This window comes from Chiloscyllium plagiosum, unplaced genomic scaffold, assembly GCF_037043375.1.
Source record: "Chiloscyllium plagiosum isolate Xiang-an unplaced genomic scaffold, Cpla_swu_hap1 HiC_scaffold_3, whole genome shotgun sequence".
Classification (NCBI taxonomy): Eukaryota; Metazoa; Chordata; class Chondrichthyes; order Orectolobiformes; family Hemiscylliidae; genus Chiloscyllium; species Chiloscyllium plagiosum.
The window spans coordinates 144071724-144092122 of NW_028270141.1; the positions used below are offsets into that span (position 1 = coordinate 144071724).

General features: G+C 44.3%; 1 protein-coding gene across 1 annotated transcript; it reads left to right on the forward strand.

Moving 5' to 3' along the window:
- Window positions 1–916: 916 nt before the first annotated feature.
- LOC148151769 (heme-binding protein 2-like) lies at window positions 917–10891 on the forward strand. The gene is made up of 5 exons (XM_087984039.1): window positions 917–1001; window positions 1087–1349; window positions 4019–4148; window positions 7247–7421; window positions 9269–10891. The coding sequence occupies exons 2-5, from the start codon at window positions 1218–1220 to the stop codon at window positions 9441–9443; spliced, it is 612 nt and encodes a 203-aa protein (XP_087840165.1). The 5' UTR covers window positions 917–1001; window positions 1087–1217; the 3' UTR covers window positions 9444–10891.
- Window positions 10892–20399: the final 9508 nt, after the last annotated feature.

Sequence of the window (20399 nt, forward strand, 5' to 3'; positions counted from 1 at the left end):
AGTCAGATCAGGACGGGGTGTAGTCACATGGTGGGTTGTTCATTGGATCAGAAGGGCTAGTCTGGTGATGACAGGGTTAATCACCTGGTCAATGGTATAATTGGGTGATGCTGGACAACCAGATCCACACAGAATGGTTGAATAGTGGGTTGTAGTACTGTTGTGTAGCCAGGGAATTTGGTGACATTGGAGGTGGGGGCACTGTGGGAATCAAGTGGGTGAACTGTGTAGAAATTAGAATTAGAAATGTTTTTATTATCCATGAATTATTTCTTGGGCAAACTCAGCGAGTCGGCACAGTGGTTAGCACTGCAGCCTCACAGAGTCAGGGATGCGGGTTTGATTCCTGCCTCAGGCGACTGTCTGTGTGGAGTTTGCACATTCACACCGTGTCTGCGTGGGTTTCCTCCAGGTGCTCTGGTTTCCTCTCACAATCCAAAGGCATGCAGGTTCAGTAAATTGGCCATGCTCAATTGCCCATAGTGTTAGGTGCATTAGTCAAGGTTAGAGTGGTGCTGGAAAAGCACAACAGGTCAGGCAGCATCTGAGGAACAGGAAAATCAATGTTTCAGACAAAAGCCCTTCATCTGGAATCATTCCTGAAGGGCTTTTACCCAAAACGTTGATTTTCCTGCTCCTTGGATGCTGCCTGACCTGTTGTGCTTTTCCAGCACCAATCTAATCTTGACTCTGATCTCCAGCATCTACAGTCCTCACTTTTGCTGAGGGGTAAATATCGAGTGGGGGAATGGGTTTGGGTGAGTTAATCTTCTGAGGGTTAATCTAGACTTGTGGGGCCGAAGGGCCTGTTTCCATACTGTAGGAATCTAATCAGATCTCTCCAATTCTCCACATCGAATTCAGGGTGAGAGACCCACCCGAAGACTTTAGGACACAAGATTGGATCGGGATTTCTGAGGGACACTGATTCATATCTTTTGGTGTATCCAGCCTCTGACTATCCACAGAAAGGACGAACTGGACCCATGATCCATCACAAGGTTGAAATAAAATAATATTTCCATATTTAGTCAGCTGTAGTGTTTCTGTATCTGTTTCCTTATCATGTGACATTCATGCCTGCAGCCAAGCCATATTCAAAACCATCACCCCAAAACAGTATAAAGCGATCCATAGTCTCTACTCAAACATCAGATCGACCTGAAGGTGCTGAGAGTCAGTCAGTGCGTTCAAGACCGATTTGAGCAGACACCAAGATGCTGAGACTCTTCTTAACTGTGTCTGTCCTCTTCGGGTATCTGGTTGCTGCGCAGGACCACGTACAAGAAGTGGACAATTTCTGTGAAGAATTGGACTGTCCTGAACCAGAGTCTGCCGTCTTGGAGAATGTAAGTACAATTCAAAGTTTATTGCATTCTGTCATTTTTGTACCAGTATAAATTATTTAATGACTGTTTTCAGATCTATAGCCTGTAACCGATCGCACACAACCACTCTACCCCTCAACTCTGAAACATGACTGCACTGATATTCATCCTCAGGACAACAGATTGGGCACATAATCTCCAGAGTTTTCAAGACTGCGAGGTCTACTCATTGACATTTTAAAAACACTTAAAGGGCCAGCTAAGGTAGATGTAGAAAGGGTGTTTCTGTTGGCTTGGAGTCTCGGGAATTGGAGAACACAGTCTCAGAATAAGGGAACCAGCCATTTTGGACTGAGATGAGAATCGCTTCACTAAGAGGGCAGTGAAGTTTAGAAACCTTTACCCCTGGGAGGTTGGCCATTGATTATGTTTAAGACATCAAGCAATAGATTTCTAAATAATATCAAGGGAGATAGGGATAGCATTGGAAAGCAGCGATGAGCCTGTTGTGGAATCTCCAGCTTCACTCAGATGATCATCAATCTTTAGACTATTTAGTTGTCGATGATCAACTGGTGAGAATATTCAAGGCTGGGGTAGATAAATCTTTGGGCTCAAAACACATCAGGAGGTATCATAACAAGGTGAGAAACTGGAAGATCAAGTGTAGTCAAAGATCAGCCAAAATCTTACTGCCTTGTTCCTGTTTCAAATATCAGACATTCTTTTGAAATTGGTTATTTTTTGTCCAAATTTCTCAACCAGAAACGAGGACCAAATTCAAGGCCATTGACATTTTCTTGATCTTGTGTACATCTGCAGTAACTGAGTGTGCAAGATTTTCAATAACATTCCATACATTTTATACCAAAGACCCAAGGGAGAAAATGGCCCATTGTGCAAAAAATGACCAAGATGAAAGAATTGAATGGAAAACAAAATGAATTAAGAAGTGTTGAGACCAAGATCCCAACAACATCTCCCAATTCCCATTAAAACTCAAAGCTTAAATGACACCTTAATGCTCCATCCAGACACCTGGGACAGTCCTCTGAACAAAGTTCTTTTTCAGAGACACTTTATAGTCATAGAGATGTACAGCACGGAAACAGACCGTTTGGTCAAACTCATCCATGTCAACCAGTTATCCTAAACTAATCTAGTCCCATTTGCCAGCCATTGGCCTATATCCCTCTAAACTTGAAGGTGGCTCAGTGGCTAGCATTGCTGCCTCACAGCACCAGGAACCCGGGTTCAATTCCAGCCTCGGGCGAGTGTCTGTGTGGAGTTTGCACATTCTCCCTGTGTCTGTGTGGGTTTCCTCCGGGTGCTCTGGTTTCCTCCCACAATCCAAAGATGTGCAAATCAGGTGAATTGGCCATGCTAAATTGCCCATCGGGTTAGGTGCATTAGATAGAGTAGGGGAATGGGTCTGGGTGGGTTAGTCTTTGGAGGATCGGTGTGGACTTGTTGGGCCGAAGGGCCTATTTCCATACTATAGAGATTGTAATTCTAAACCTTCCCTATTTCCATTCCCATCCAGATGCCTTTTAAAAGCTGTAATTGTGCCGGCCTCCTCCATTCCTGTAGCAGCTCATTTTATACACGTACCACCTTCTGTGTGGAAAGGTTGCCCGTTAAGTCCCTTTACATCTTTCCCCTCTCACCCTAAACCTATGCTCTCTATTTCTGGACTCCTCTACCCCAGGGAAAAGAGTTTGTCTATTTATCCTATCCATGCCCCTCATGATTTTACAAACTTCTATAAGGTCACCCCTAAGCCTCAGATGCTCCAGGGACAACAGCCCCAGCAGAGTCAGCCTCTCCCTATAGCTCAAATCTTCTACCCCTGGCAACAACTTTGTAAATCGTTTTGGAACACGTTCAAATTTCACAACATTCTTCCGTTAGGAAGGAGACCAGAATTGCACGCAATATTCCAAAAGTGGCTGAGCCAATGTTCTCTACAGCCTCAACATGACCTCCCAACTCCTATACTCAATGTTCTGACCAATAAACGAAAGCATACCAAACTCCTTTTTCACTACTGTATCTACCCGCGACTCTACTTTCAAGGAGCTATGAAGTTACACTCCAAGGTTTTTTTTCAGCAACACTCGCTAGGACCGTACTATTAAGTGTATAAATCCTGCTGTGATTTGTTTAATCAAAATGTAGTGCCTCACATTTATCTAAATTAACTCCATCTGCCATGCCTCAGCCCATTGGCTCATTTGGTTGAGATCATGTTGTACTCCAAGGTAACTTCGCTGCCCACTACACCTCCAATTTTGTTGTCATCTGCAAACTTACCAAGTATACCTACTTGTTCACATCCAAATCATTTATGTAAATGACAAAAAGTAGAGGACCCAGCACCGATCCTTGTGGCACTCCACTGGTCACAGGCCTCCAGTCTGAAAGGCAACCCTCCACCACCACCCTCTGTCTTCTACCTTTGAGCCAGTTCTGTATCCAAATGGCTAGTTCTCCCTGAATTCCGTGAGATCTAACCTTGCTAACCAGTCTTCCATGAGGAACCTTGTCAAATGCCTTACTGAAGTTCATATAGATCATGGCCACCACTCTGCCCTCATCAATCTTGTTACTTCTTCAAAAAACTCAATCAAGTTCGTGAGACACGATTTCCCACACATCATATGTTAATAAATGTTATTTTCTTGTTTTAGGGTTATGAAGAAGCAGAATTTAAGCCTGTCCCCTGGGTTGAAACAGAAATAGACGGAATGGATATCAATAATGCGGTGGAGGCCGGCCTCAAAAGATTTTTTGAATATTCACAGTTCCACAATGATGCAGGTAATTTTCCTGTTCCTTCACTGTAACATTGGAATTGAAAACAACCCTTTAATATTTGACCTGGCTTATTTGAAACTTTCTCTATGTAGATACACACTGACTAAAGGATTCCAGCTTGCTGATCTTAGTGGTCGTTCCAGGATTCTGTCCATTGTGCCCTCCATTACTAACCTATTGGAATCTGTGGAAGCTGTCCATATATGGGTACAGTGAGATGCCAAGCACACTTTCTCATTCCAATCATGATCTCTGATTTGTCTTTGGACATGGCGACCTTATCCAGCCCAGAGCTAGGTGGGGTAAAGTAAGGTTTTCTAATCTCAGGGACAAAAGTCAAGGCAATAGGGCAGAGGGGTGACCTGGAAAAAGGTAAGCCAAGTGACATAGGAAGAGACAGAGAGTTTCATGGGGATAGCGTATCGGTGAGTAAGGTCAATGTAAAGATTATCAGTAAATAAATTGTAATACTTCAGGTAAACTGGTTACATAAATAGATAAAAGGAAAATAGATCCAGTACCCAGAGATATTCTTACAAAGTCACCAATGTTTGGAAATAAATATTCCAGGATAGGAACATTTCAAGACCAATAGAATAGAAAAGGTGGAGAAGTAGGCTCTGAAATTGAAGGATGACAATCAGCAGTGATGGGAAAGAAACCTGGTTCAGAATTTCAAGAATTTTAATCAGTACAGATGGAGATTAGGAAGAACAAATGCTGTGGGAATACTTCATATACTTTTACTTTGTATACTCATATACTTTTAATCATATCCTTACAGTTTGGTGCAAAACTGAGGAAACAATAATTGGAAGTGAATGACAGAATTAGAATAAAAGAATAGGTTGGTAAGATTCCAAATAACAACAGTAAACCTGAGAGTTGAGAGTATTTCAGAAACAATTCTGATGACCAAAAGAAAAACATGAAAAAAAGACAATGAATTAACGTTTGTAGAAATATAAAGATGAGCTCAAATATACATTGCCTCTATTATTTCCTACTGATGATAGTTCTACTGTGAGGAACATTCAAGGCAAACGGGAAAATACATTTTGCCTCAGCCTTCAATGTAGAAGATATAAGTTGCATATCAGAAACACAGGGAAACCAAACAAACTTGAAAAAAACTGACATAATTCATCTGAGATGACAAAAAGATTGGGTGAAATTTAAGGGTCCAAAAATTGACAAATCTAATAGCTAAATCTTGGGGTTCTGAAAAATGGAACTGTGAGGTCTAATTTTCCAAATCTCTCCAGGTGCTAAAATACAGTAAAAGAGTCATAGCCATATAGCACAGAAACGTACCCTTCGGTCCAAATCATCCATGCTGAGCACGTTTCCCAAAGTAAACTAGTCCCACTTGCCTGTGTTTGGCCCATATTCCTTGAAACCTTTCCTATTCATCGACTCGCTCAAACGTCTTTTAAATGTTGTAACTGTACCTGCATCTACCACTGCCTCTGGCAGTTTATTCCACATAAGAAACATCATTGACCCTCAGGTCCCTTTTAAATGTTTCTCCTCTCACATTATAACTGATGCCCTCTATTTTTGAACTCACACACCCCAGAGTTATTTGTTATTTGTCTTATCTATGCCCCTCATGATCTTGTAAGACTCTATAAAGTTACCAAGCAACCCCCGCCACACCAGTGAAAAAAGTCCCAGACTATCCTGCCTCTCCTGATAACTCAAAGCCTCCAGACCCAGCAACATCTTGGCAAACCTTTTCTGAACCTTCTCCAATTTAATAATATCTCTCCTTTAGCAGTGCAACAAAGACTGTATACATTACTCCAAAACTGACTTCACCTGTACAGTCACAACATGACGTCCCAATTCCTTTCCTCAATGATCTAGGTAATGAAAGCAAGAGGTTTTTGAGGGTAAAAGGGAATCAGTACCAATAGAATGCTTAAAGTTCTAAAATGTTTTGATAAGGTTGTTCATAAAAAACTAATTTGACAGTAAGTATTGGAGGTAAAATATCGGCAAGAAAGAGTATTGGTTAATGAAGGAAAAAAGGAAGTAGAAATAAAAGTAGCATTTTCATGATGGCAAGCATAATTAATGGATACTCTGGATATAAGTGCTGAGGCCCCAGATGTTAGAAGAAGGTGATCCCATTACAAGATCCAAGTTGCTGATGACACTTGAGAGGGTGAATTCTGAGAAACTGTCTGTCTTGGCTGGAGAATCTGGAGATGCAGGCCTGGATTTTCATCTGAAAATGGACAGTGAGAGTTGTCTTCCCTGCGCTTGGAGGAAATGACAAGGAAGACACTCAGAAGTCAGCTGTGGGCTGCTGCCAGGCCATGAACCTGGGAAAAAGTTTGGAGGCAGCCTTTTCATCCCAGTTCTAATAAAAACAGAAAAACCCTACAGTCTTTGTCCCAAACCCATTCTGTCATCCCCACCCCAATCTTCCATCCAGGCCACAAACAAACCCGACAGTTTCTTGTATGCCCAGGTCAATGTATGCCCCTCAAACTCCATAGACCCTCAAGTCTCCAATGCTAGGGAGCACCACTGCCTATTTACCCACGGTACACTGTACAGAAGCAATGAACCACATATTGACAGCAGGATTTATGAAAAATTTTTTAGAAGTTCATTCTTTCATAACTTTCCACTCCGTTAAAATAAACTTCTTTTTACGGCGGGATATAAATGTTGGCAATCATCAAAACTCATTGCAGCTTTAACTGCAGAAACCACAAACACTTAAACTCTTAACCTCGATTAAATAAATATTGTGAAGGTGACAATCGTACTCACAGTCACAGCTGTCAATCAGGTGGAGAAGTCAATGTTTCAGGTGTAACCCTTCTTCAGTCCTGATGCTGTCTGGCTTGCTGTGCTCTTTCAGCCTCCTGCTTGTTCATCTTGGATTCCTGCATTTGCTGTTTTTTTTGTCTCTAACCAGAGCTGTCAATCAAGCAGGGCTACAGGTATTTCAAGAGAATGATAGATGTGTGGGGTGTTAACCAGTCCATCATGCCTCCCCCATTTGTAACTTTTAAATCACGACAGGCAATGCCCCTAATTATCACCTTGTCAAACACTGCAACTGTGTTCCCTTTTGTCTGCAGAAACAATTGTTCCTCTCGAGGCCCCTTGGGGAATCTTTGGATACATAAAAGATGGCAAAATACAAGATAACTTCAAAGTATTTGTTATATTAACTCCTCAAGTCACAAGTACACCTCAGCCAAAAGATCCATTGGTTCAAATCGGAGCAAAAATTCATGATTGGCTCTATATCAGGTGAGTATGATGTGTAACAAAATGACTTAAAATGCTTTTTCTGTGTCTCCTGAAGCAAAGGGTTGATATTGTGACAGTGTCTCTACTGGTAGTCCATGTTCAGTGAACATTTTAAGTAATTCTTCTCCAACCCTTCTCGTTGTGATATTGTGTAATGGGACTGCCTCAGGAAATCTAGTCGATATATCCATTATTGTTAATAAGTACTTATTCCCACTTTTTGTTTGAGTTAGGGGACTTACATAATCAATCAAGACTCTTGTGAAAGGTTCCTCAAATGCTGGAATAGGTATTAAAGGTACAGGTTTTATTACTGCCTGCGGTTTCCTATTAGCTGACATGGTTGAAACTTTATTGCTGGAACAGCACAGCAGGTCAGGTAGCATCCAGGGAACAGGAGATTCGACGTTTCGGGCACAGGCCCTGTATGACATGCCTGGCAAAATTCAACTCCATCTTTGTGTAGTCCAGGCCAGTAAAAATCTTTGTATTTTAGCCTGTGTTTTGCTCATTCCGATATGACCTCCAAGTGCTAGCTCATGTGCCACTCCAACACCTCCTATATTCTACTGGCAAAACAATCTGATGAACATCTGCCCATTTCTCATCTGCTTGAATGTGTGATCGTCTCCATTTCCTCATTAAGGCATCATTTTTCAGGTAATATTGCACAGGGATACATTCACTCTCCTTCCATGTATATGCCTTTTGATACAACTGCTTTAAATTCTCACCTTTCTGTTGTAACTCAATAAGCTTCGCAGATCGAAAGATACTTGCATTTTTAACAATTGGCTCCTGCTCTGTCCCACTTATCTGATCAAAAACAGTCTTGGAGAATGCCTCCTTATCTGTGCCTTTTGATCTCTCCTGCTTCAGCTTGTGTCTCTGTGATCTCATTAAGACACAATCTGGGAAGATTCCTGGATAAACATCCTGCATTGCTTCAGTTGCCTGCGCCTCCACTGGCTTTTCAACTAGAGTGGAGCTGATATCGATGTATCAGCTCCATCATTTGCAATGATAAGTTGTATTCCTGGAGCTGAGAGTTTGACCTGTACTCCTACCACAAATTCTCCACTCTTCTCCGGACACTCAAGCCTCACTTTACATAGCTGAACACTTTTTGTCTCACCATCATTAGGCATCTGGATGGGTATATAAATAGGAAGGGTTCAGAGGGATATGGGCCAACTCCTGACAAATGGGATCACATTAGGATATCTGGTTGGCATGGACAAGTTGGACCAAAAGCTGTTTTCATGCTGTCCATCTCTTTGACTGTGTAGTTTTCTTGATTTATATCATCTGTTTGCAAAAGCTAAACTTTTGCCATCAGTTTTTTTTGCCTGGATTATTTGAGAAGTTTAATTTTCTCACTGTGTTGATCTCTATGAGTATTGTACCAAAGTCTTTTACATTAAGTGTGTCACTTCTTTTACCCACGTGACTCAAAATCAGGTCAGACTGTGATTAATGGGCTGCTCACATCAGGTGCAGATGCTGATTAACACAAACCTTTTACTGAGTCGACACACGTCACAAAACCTTCACTTCCTACTTTGGAGAACATGGCAATACCTCCCCATTCAACTGAGCCCGTTCATCTGAAGGTGGGCTTCTCTTCTTTCTGTCATTCTCACAAATATCTCACTTGGTGGTGTTTGGAAGAATACTTTCACTCTCTTTGATCAGAGCCCCACTTAAACTACATCATTTCCCTGTGATATCTGATGTTCTATTCTATTACAGTTATTTCAAGTGGGAGCTGAATAGCCAGCTGTTGTTCTTCTTTTCAATGGCCTTATGCTCCAAAGTAAACTTACATTTACTTCACTCTGTTGCAGGGCTTTTGATGAAAAAGATGGCAGTAATCTTAGCAGCCAAGCATACGGAGATCGTGTGCTTCAATTGAAGAAGGACTTGGAAGCTGACAACAAATCCTTTGATAGCAGTTTCTTTACCCTCTGCTGGTTTAACAAACGTGGGCTAATGGAAATTGCCTTTCAAATGAAAAGTTAAAACTTTTCTAAACGTTTCAGACATCAAACAGTGAGCTGTGCTTAATACTATTCTATGTTTCTAAGCTTTTTTGATCTCCCATCTGGTACACATTGGATTTCACTCTGTGCATGGGCCAGTATTTGCAGTATCGAACAGTTCCCCCAATCTCCTCTCCTCAGAGCCCTATGGTCCTCTTCATAAACACTGCCCTTCACCAGCAGTGAGAAAGTTTTGTCTCCAACTCACAGTGCCTCATTTTGGCATGAGCTTACTTCAGCTCTGTTCACTTCAACAGTCAGGTTTTTTTTGCCTTTTCTGATTCTGTTGGACATTCAGTTTTCAAATGTTTTTGGTCAATTACTTTCCGAAGCTCCTCTTGCATGTATTCAATTCAAAGTGTCAACATATAATCCTGGATAGGTAGTTCTTTAGTTCTTCGCTCTCACTAGGAACTGCAGTCCTGTCATTTCCCAGTTAAAATAAATTGCAGAGAGCACAAAGGGAAGGAAGTGATGGTAAATATTTATAAAACAATGGCTTGGCTTCAAATGGAAGACTGGATTCATTTCCGATACCTGGATCTTAGGAAGAGGGGAAAGACTTTAGTGACTCCTCTGGTGATTTGATCTTAAAGTCTCACACACACATCGGATTAATCCCAATTGTTCACAGGTAGTAGACTCTGCGCTGGGTAACAGGGATTCAGCTATCTACTAATTTCCCTTTTCTATAAAGTTGCTTTAAATAAATTGGGTACAAACTGAGGTCAAGAAGTTTCTGGTGATAGGATAAGTTCCAAAATGTTCTCTCTTCACACAGCAATGGATTATATTTGCTTACTCCAGTCATGCTCATCAGAATGTTTAAAGTTGATAACAGAACAGTGTATTGTTGCAGAGCACAAAGTACTGAAGTAATTACGTGTGAAATCATGACACTTTTCAGCTGTGAGATTGGATTTGGGTTCTCTACCTCTCTATTAGTTTCAGATTGAAATATTTACTTACAAGGGAATGCTTAAATTGTAACGATGCAGAGGATTTTTTAGTACAGCTTGAAAATTGCAATCTATGTGTGCCTTCTGTACAGTGAAATTACAATTGGACAAATATAACTGTATCAACCATAGATGGTGCCCAGTATGAGGGCAACATATTCACTGGAGGCACCTGCCAATGGGGCATTGAATCTGTTTGAGACTCCAATATGAAGCACTTTAAAATTGGTCCAAATCATTATCCAGAGACTGGAGATGAACTACAATTCTGACTTCCTCAAAAGTATCTTCGCATATTGAGCACAGACAAACTGAATCTGTGATTCTGAAAAGGTTTTATTCCTGTTTAAAATGACACATTCACGGGTTTCTTTTATGGAGTAAGCCTTTATTTTCTCGCCTTTGCTTATCTAATGTTTTTCTAACTGCTGGGAATGTATACTCACTGTGAAATAAAGGGTGATGCATGACAACACTTTGTTTGTGGGTGTGGACGTTGACTATAAGGCTGGCCACAGTGTTAATTTGGGGAAGGCCCATGCATACATACTCACAAGGTAGGAGTAGTGCAGGCCAATCAGATCCTTGAGTCGGATCCATCAGTTAATCAAATCATGCAGCGGATGGATCGTCACCATCTGGTGGAAGATCCATTTACTGTCTTTGCTGTATAACAAAACAGTGAAGCAATAAGGAAAACAAGGCAATAAGGAAAACAAAACAATACCAACTTTGCCACACCATAGATGCCCAATCCCTCAATACCTGCAGTCCCCACCAGGATGGTCTGACAGCTCTTGGCTTTGTCCTAGACTAGAGGCCTGCACACTCCCTATCCACCACCACACTCCTCTGCCTGGCTGAATCTGTTCTCTCACTGAACACTTTCTCATTTAATTCACCTCACTTCGGCCAAATCAAAGGAGTGGCGATGGACACGTGCATTTTGTCTCCAACTTCCACCCTTCTATAACTTTCACACTGTCCATTTCCAACACTTCCATTCCTTACCTTGACCTCTCCATTCCCATTTTGGTGAATAAACTGTCCACTGCCATCCACTGCAAAGCCACTGACTCCCATAGCTACCTTCACTGCAATTCGTCACGCCCCACATCCTGCAAGAACTCCCATCATCACTCTCCCAGTTCCTTCACCGATATCGTATCTGTTCGGATGATGCCACCTTCCAAAGCAGCGCTGCTGACATGGCTTCCTTCTTCCATAACTATGGTTTCCTGCCACTGTGGTTGACAGGGCCCTCAGCCACATCTGACCATGACCTGTGGTTCTGCCCTTGTCCCTCCCATCACTCACAACAGCGTGATCTCGTCTCCCTTGCCCTCACTTTTCATCTCACCAGCCACACTGCATTCAAAGGGCCATTCTCCAACATTTCAGACAATACCAGCAGAAAGGCACCACCAAACACATCTTCCCCTCACTCCCACTGTCTGCATTTCACAGGGATCATTCCCTCCAGGACATCCTAGCCCATTCCTCAATCACCAACACCCCTCTCCTTTCCAGGGCACCTTCCCAGGTAACTGCAGAAGGTGCAACACCTGCCCCTTCCCCTCCTCCCTGCTCACCATCCAAGGGCCTAAATACTCTTTCCAGCTGAAGCGGCATTTCAGTAATCCAGAAAAGGCCTCACCAAGTCTCACACAACTTCAAAATGACTTCCCAATTCCGAGACTCAAACGTCTGAGCAATGAAGGCAAGTGTGCCAAACACCTTCTTAACCATCCTATCCATAAATCATGCAAAGTTCAAAGAATGTGCACCTGAACCCTTAGGTCTCTGTTCTACAAAATTATCCTTGGCCCTACTTTTAATTGTTTCAGTCCTGCCCTTGTTTGTTTTACGAAAAGTGTAATACATCGCATTAAACCAAACTAAACTGCAACTGCTACTCTTCAGCCCATTGACCCAGTTATCAAGATCTGTGACAATAATACATCAAGGTCGAGAAGTGTGGTGCTGGAAAAGCACAGCAGGTCAGGCAGCATCCAAGGAGCAGGAGAATCGACATTTAGACATAAGCTCTTCATCAGGAATGAGGGAGGTGAGGTCATGGTTGAGGGGGCAGTAGGAGCACGTGTCCATGAGTTGGCACTTGGCTTCAGCGATGTGCCAAACTACCACTGCGCCCCCACCTTGTCTGCTGGTTTGATGGTGAGGTTGGGATTGGAGCGGAGGAAGTGGAGGGCTGCGTGTTGCGAGTGTGAGAGGTTGGAATGGGTGAGGGGGGTGGACAGTTTGCAGCAGTCAATGTCCTGGCAGCAGTTGGAAATGCAGAGTTCAAGGGCGGGTAACAGACCAGCATGGGGTGTCCAGGTGGATGGGGTCCTCGGAGGGTGGACAGGAGTCTTGGTGGAAAAACTGAGCCCGGAGGCGGAGGAAGAAATCTTTGATATCACATCGCGTGTCAAACCCATTGATTCGGGAGTGTGGGGGAATGAAGGTGAGGCCTTTGCTGAGGCCTGAATGTTCATCATCAGGGAGGGGGAATGGTAAATACATGGCAGGGCTGGGAGCTACGACCTGGTGTGGGGCTGGAGCTGGGAGTGGGGGTGGAGACATTAACTGGAGTGGGTGTGGTTATGGGATCGTGGGTGACATCACCCACAGAAATGACCCTCATCCTTGGGGTCAGGGGGAAGTAATGCCCTTAGTGTCATCCACGGGGACAGAAATGATGTAATGTATGACATAGGCAATGTCATTGTTGGTGTTCTGGTGAGTGACATCGGTGGGGGCAGAAATGGCTGCTGTGGAGGCAACTACGAGGCAGAAGTGACGTGCCAGGTAGGCCGTGCATTGGTTTCGGAGGCAGTGGATCTTGCAACGGTCGAATAAAGCTCCTCCCGGGGTGGCTCGAACTCACAGCCCCAGCATTGCTTGCGACTCTATACTAACATATTAGTTCCCTGCACTCACCGATTGTGCCAGCAGAACCTTCATCAAGCTCATTGCTAATGAAGCGCTTATGCCTGAAACCTCGACTCTCCTGCTCCTCGGATGCTGCCTGACCCGCTGTGCTTTTCCAGCGCCCACACTCTCCGACTCTGATCTCCAGCATCTGCAGTCCTCACTTTCTCCAATTATAAATCAAACCAAGCTCACCAAGTCAGCGAAAAACCTAAAAACTGAGGATGCTGGAAATCAAGAACAAAACCAAACATTGCTGGAAAACCTCTGGCACCATCTGTTGGGAGAAAGTAGAGTTAACATTTTGGAATCAGCGACCATTCTTCAGAACTGACGGCAGCCTGGAAAAGGTTGGTATTCATGTTAAAGAAAGGATGGCAATTCCATTGGAGAGTAGTGTGGGGATGTGGGAAGGTGTTGGGAGTGGAGGAGGAGTAGACCAAAGTGTCTCAAAGTGAACAGTGCCGGTGGAACACTGACAAGGGAGGGGAGGGGAGGGGGGGCCACATGTACGGCGGTGGCATCCCGCTGAGGGAGAGAAAATGGCGGCTAATGATTCTATGGATATGGATCCTGGTTGGATTGTGGTGAGGACAAGAGGGACCCTATCACTGTTGTGGGAGGGAAGAGAGAGTGTGAGGGCCAAAATGTGGCAGGTTGGTCAGACATGGCTGAGGGCTCTGTCAACCGTGATGGTGGAGAATCGTCGGTTGAGGAAGATGGTGGAGGTTTCTGAGCATCCATTTGTCAAAATTGACATCATCAGAACAGATACGACAGAGATGGAGGAACTGGGAGAATGGAATTGAGTCTTTACAGGAAGCAAGGTGTGAGGATGGTTAGTCATGGTAACTGTGGGAATTGGTGGGTTTGTGGTGGATATTGGTGGCCAAAACTGGAAACAGAGATATCGAGGAGGGGAAGGGAGGAGTCAGGAATAGACCAGGGAAGGTGAGAGCAGGGTAAAAGTTGAAATTGCAACAAATAAACTTTTCCAATTCAAACTGAGAGAGGGAAGCAGCGCTGATGATGTCATCAATGAACACGAGAAAGAGTTGTGTGTGGGTGTCAGAGCAGGACTGGAACAAAGAATTTCCCATGTACACCACAAAGAGACAGACCTAACTAAGGCCAATGTGGGTGCTCACGGACCCCCTGTTTGACCTGAATAAAGTGAGAGGAGTTAAAGGGATGAGTTGTTCAGGGTGAGAACAGGCTTGGCCAGGCAGAGGAGGTTAGTGGTGGATGGGGATGATTCAGGCCATTTTCTCAGGAGGTGGAGAGCCTTGAGACCATCCTGATCGGGGATGGATGTGTAAAGGGATCACAGGTCCACGCTGAAGACGAGGTGGCTGGTGCCTGCAAACTGGAAATTCTGAAACTGATGCAAGGCATCAGAAGAATCGGGGATGTAATTGGGAAGGGACCGGACAAGGTGGGAAGAAATCAGATCGAGGTTGGAAGAGATGTGTCAGGGGAGCAGGAGCAGGCAGTAACAATAGGTCTGCCTGGATGGTTGTGTTTGTGGATTTTGGGAAGGAGGAAGAAGCAGGGTCGAGGGATGATGAGCTTGGAGACACAGGGTGGAGATCACCAGGTGAAATGAGATCAGTGACCGTGATGGACACAATGGCCTGGCATTCAATGGTTAGATCATGGTCCTGGAAGAGGTAGGAGGAGGCATCTGAGAGTTGGCGCTCAGTCTCTGAGATGCAGAGATCAGTACGCCAGGCAACAACAGTACCACCCTTGTTGTCAGGCTTGATCAGAAAGTCAGGGTTAGAACTGGGAACCACAGAATGCAGTCATTTCAGAGGGAGATAAGTTGAAATGGGAAGGGACACAGAGAAATTGAGGTCACCAATGTCACATTGACAGTTCTCAATGAACAGGGCTGGCACAGTGACTCAGGGGTGAGCTGCGTTCCAGTGCCAGGGACCTGGGTTCAATTCCACTCTTGTGTTCCTTAATGCCTGAAAGGAAAAGAAAAGGTTTCTTGTTAGAATGTCCGGTGAGCCGGAGGAGGAAGAGGAAAATGGGGGCTGTACAACTCTGAGCCAGCTTGAGGCACTGCTGATGGAGACAGAGTTCAGAGGGTGCAAAAGATGACGCTTTACCGCAGTTTCAGAATTTCCAGCTTGCAGGCATCAGCCGCCTCCTCTTCAAACAAAAACAGAAATTGCTGGGAAAACTCGGCAGGTCTGGCAGCATCTGTGGAGAGAAAGCAGAATTAATGTTTCAGAGCTAGTGACCTTTCTTCGGAACTGATTGATGCTGGGAGAAGGTTGGAATACGTGCTGATGATGTCGTGGGAGGTGGGAAGAGGAGTAAATGAGAGGTGGAGATGGAGCCCAGAGAGAGAGAGAGCACAACAGTTGGACAGACACAGGAATGGGTAAAGGTCTGCCTGGCACAATGAATAGCAACCAATGGGAATTATTAAAACTAGAAATATCACAATAGATGCACATCAGACACAATCACCCCAGCCCTATACTCACACTGCAACATCCTCTGGCAAGTTCGCAAATGTGCAGTTTAGGTGGATAACAGCCATGTTATATAGCCCATGGTCTCCAGAGATGTGTGGGTTAGGTGAATTAGCCATGGGATATGTAGGATTACTGGGATAGGGTGTTGGGAGCAGGCGGGTCTGGGTGGGATGCTGTTTGAATGGCCAGTATGGATTCGATGGGCCAAATGGCCTGCTTCCACACTCGGGATTCTATGGCTATACGATTCTACGAACTGGATAACAAGGGCACCGATGTCAGACTCTTACTTATTGAGTTAAATATTGATTTAAATTAAGATAGGGTCTCCCTTGTCCTCACCTACCATTCCATTGGCATTGTCAACTCCCAGAGAAAATCCCTCATCTAGTTCACTAACGGTGAAGGAAACTGCCATCCTGACCTGGTCTGGAATATATGTGCCTCCAGATTCACATCAATGTAGGTGACACTTACCTGCTCTCTGGGCAATGAGAGATGGGTGACACGGTGGGTGGCACGGTGGCACAGTGGTTAGCACTGCTGCCTCACAGCGCCAGAGACCCGGGTTCAATTCTCGCCTCAGGCGACTGACTGTGTGGAGTTTGCACATTCTCCCCGTGTCTGCGTGGGTTTCCTCCGGGTGCTCCGGTTTCCTCCCACAGTCCAAAGATGTGCAGGTCAGGTGAATTGGCCATGCTAAATTGCCTGTAGTGTTAGGTCAGGGGTAAATGTAAGGGTATTGGTAGGTTGCGCTTCGGCGGGTCGGTGTGGACTTGTTGGGCTGAAGGGCCTGTTTCCACACTGTAAGTAATCTAAAAAAAAAATTGGCCTAGCCAGTAACACCACACCCTGTGAAGGAAATTAAAAATAAATTTATATAATTCCACCAGAATACCTTTAATCAGAACATAATTCTGTTGCACAAAGAATATAAAGAGCTCTACATATACATGGCAACTTGGAAGGATCTTATTGTAAACAGCAAAAGAAAGACTCAATTCTTTTTATCAGCAATATCCTGCGCAGACACTCAACCTCAGTGAGGTACCATCCTCACCCTCATTCTATCATTTTGAATCTGATGAGGTACTCATGAGGACACCATTTTTTTTTCTTTTAGTCTATTTCCATGCACTCATCAGAAGGGATTCACCGTGACTCTCTCAGAGACACTCAGATCTGTTTGTGCACTGACATTCCTTTGACTTTGAATACTTTGAGCCTGTTAAAATAGACTTCCCTCCCCCACCAAAAATCTAAGCAACTGTACTGCTGGCATGGGTCTTTTCTACTGAACTGAACCCCATTGTGGCCCCAGTTTACTTTAGAAATGCTCATAAAAACTCAACACCACCTGACTAAGCTAACCCATATAGAATAGGCCAAAAGGCAGCCAGCAGATAATAGTGGTCATAAGGTGTTTCTCACTCTGGGAGCAAGTACACAGTGCAGTGTCCCTACCCCTGAGCCATGTTCAAGTCTCACTTGCTCCAGAGGTATGTAATACTTTCTCTGAACAGGTTGAATTAGAAAATATATGCAGTGCTATTGCCGAGAGATCACAGTTACCCAATTGCACTTTTATGAAATGTTACAGTATACAGTAAAAGGCAGGACTCTTCAGAACATTAACGTATAGCGGGACCTTCAAGTAGAAATGCGCAGCCCCCTGGAAGTGGCAACGCCAATGGATAAGGTGGTAAAGAAGGCGTATTACGTGCCTTCATCTTATCCGGCATTGGGCAAAAAGTTAGCAAGTCACGTTGCTAACGTGTTAATTGGGCCACATTTGGAGCATTGTGTGCAGTTCTGATCGCCAAACTATAGGAAGGATTGTGGAGACATTGTAGACGGTGTGAAAGGGGTTCAACAGGATGATACCTGGATTGGAGTTTCTAAGTTATAGGGAGTGGTTGGGGAAATGTGGACTGTTTTCGCCAAAGCATCAGAGACTGATAGAAATACAGATAATGATGTGAGTCATAGATAGAGTGGATAAACAGATCCTTCTTCCCAGAGTGAAAATCTCAAATACTAGAGGGCACATGTTTAAGGTGAGAGGGGAAAAGGAGATGTGTGAGGCGATGCCTGGAATGTGCTGCCAAGGAGAAGCAGATATGAGAGCGCGATGATTAAAGGCCTGCCTTTAATCTCATCAGTTTGTCAAATACTTTGCCCCATGTGGTAGATTGTCACAAGTTCTTTCCACCTTTAGCTCCTTCCGTATCTGTTGTCCTATACTGTAACAGTGTCCTCTACTGTGAAGAGCAATGTGATGTAAATGATATGCAATTTCCACTGACCCATCCCAGTTCCCCAGTTGTGTCCTCCAAGGCTCCCACACTCAGGAGAAATATTTTCTCACCAACGGTCAAACCGAACTCTGATACTAAAATTGTCGAAGAGACAGTGGTAATGTCACTGGATGCCATCCAGAACCCCAGGCTTATGCTGAAGGGACATCAGTATCAGTCACACCACAGCACATGGTGCCATTTGACTTCAGTAAAACCTGGAATAAAAAGCTGTTCCAATGCAACCAACAGGTCACTGTAGATTATTGTAAGAACATATCCAGTTCACAAATGTCCTTGAGGGAAGGAAATCTGCCACCCTTACCAACATGCGACTCCAGACCCACAGCAATGTCACTGATTTTTAATCTCCCTCTGGGCAATGAAGGATGGGCAGTAAATGCTGGACCAGCAACGCCTCTTCCCCAGAACAAAAAAAATCCCTCCAAATATTCCAGTATCTGCACCCTCACAAGGACCCACACACCTTTCCCAAAGTGTGGGTGATTATCACTTCACACAATATTTAACCTGTGACATCACCAGTGGTTTACAAAGCTTCAGCATGGCGATCCCCATTTGTACTCAATACCCCTAGTAATGAAGCTCAAAGTCCCCCATGCTTTCTTAATAGGTGCTGCCTCCTTCAGTGATCAATCTACCTCAGATCTCCCTGTTCCTGCATGGTCTTCAGAACTGTCCCATTCAGTCTACGATGATTCCCAACATCCCTTTTCCCAGAGTGCCTCACCTCACACTTCCCTGTCCTAAATTCCATCTGCCACATGTCTGCCCATTCTGTGAGGTTATTGATGACATTCCCGTAGCTGGGATTGCACTGAATGGTGGAGGGTTCTCAATGGACTGAGTGACTGTCACCTGTTCATATTGTCCTGTTAGTCTACTCAGATCCAGATTGGCTTTGTCACGAGGAATGAGAATTAATGTTTGCATTCATAGTCTTGTTGAAGAACGTTTCATAATATATTTGATGAGTAACAATATAATGAACAAGTGCTTGCATTCTAGATTAGATTAGATTAGATTACATTACATTACATTACAGTGTGGAAACAGGCCCTTCGGCCCAACAAGTCCACACCGACCCACCAAAGCGTAACCCACCCATACCCCTACATTTACCCCTTACGTAACACTACGGGCAATTTAGCACAGCCAATTCACCTGACCTGCACATCTTTGGACTGTGGGAGGAAACCGGAGCACCCAGAGGAAACTGGAGCACCCAGAGGAAACCGGAGCACCCAGAGGAAACTGGAGCATCCAGAGGAAACCGGAGCACCCAGAGGAAACCGGAGCACCCAGAGGAAACCATGAAGGACTTGAAACAGGAAAACAAACAGTTTGAACAGAGATTGAAAAACTTGGCTTTTATCAAATGCTTTTTAGAAAGCTGTGGAATAATTCTTTTTCTGGCAATGTTCTGTTACATTTCCCACATTTCTGAATAGTGAGATGTGCTTAATCAAAACCCATTTCCTCTGCCCCACATTGTACTAACCTGGGGTTCTGTGGATAATTCTGGTCTCTGTACTGAGAGAATAACATACCCTTATCCTTACCTTACACTGGGGTCATTGAAACTGAGTGGCAGGAAAGGCAACCAGGACTCCCAGAAACTGCAGTCAGGCAAGGAAACCTCATGCAGGAGGCCCTGAACTGTGCAATACTGTCTGTTGTTTCGGGTTAGAATGTAGAATCTGAGTGAGAAGAGAATAAACAATTGCCTTTTTTGTGTTTTTATTGTATCACGACCTCCATGTTCAAAGATGGCGGCAGAGAGGGCTTCCGAGTGCAGGGCTTGTACTCTCCATCAGTGTTCCTTTTCGAGTTTTTTTCTCTTTTCCCTCTTCCTTCCTTCATGTTTTTTTCTCTTTTATTTTATTTTGCTGACCTCTTGGTGAGGAGCTCAGTCGTGGTGATGGCATCGTCGGTGATGAGTAGGCCCAAGTGGCACAGACTCGTGGCAGCATCATTGGGGGTGAGTTCCGATTTCTGGCAACTTCTGTCGGGGTGGTCCTCGCGCTGGCTCAACACCAAACTCAACTTATGCTCCTTTGGCGGCTCAGAATGAGGAAGGAGTTTCTGGGAGGCTGCTGCAGTGGAGTGGATCCAGTCATTCCCCGTGGCTGCTCCCTGTGGGGTGGGGGGAGTCCTTCGACTCGGCTGCTTTGGCAGTGACTGAAGTTGAGGTGGGTACGTGTTCGCGATTCCAATGGCCTGGGTTTTCATT

What these genes read in the sequence shown, in the direction of transcription:
- LOC148151769 (XM_087984039.1), top strand. Translation starts at nt 1,218, where the DNA reads ATGCTGAGACTCTTCTTAACTGTGTCTGTCCTCTTCGGGTATCTGGTT. An exon ending in AGTCTGCCGTCTTGGAGAAT is followed by an intron (nt 1,350 to 4,018) that starts GTAAGTACAATT and finishes TTCTTGTTTTAG; the next exon opens with GGTTATGAAGAAGCAGAATT. An exon ending in ACAGTTCCACAATGATGCAG is followed by an intron (nt 4,149 to 7,246) that starts GTAATTTTCCTG and finishes TTTTGTCTGCAG; the next exon opens with AAACAATTGTTCCTCTCGAG.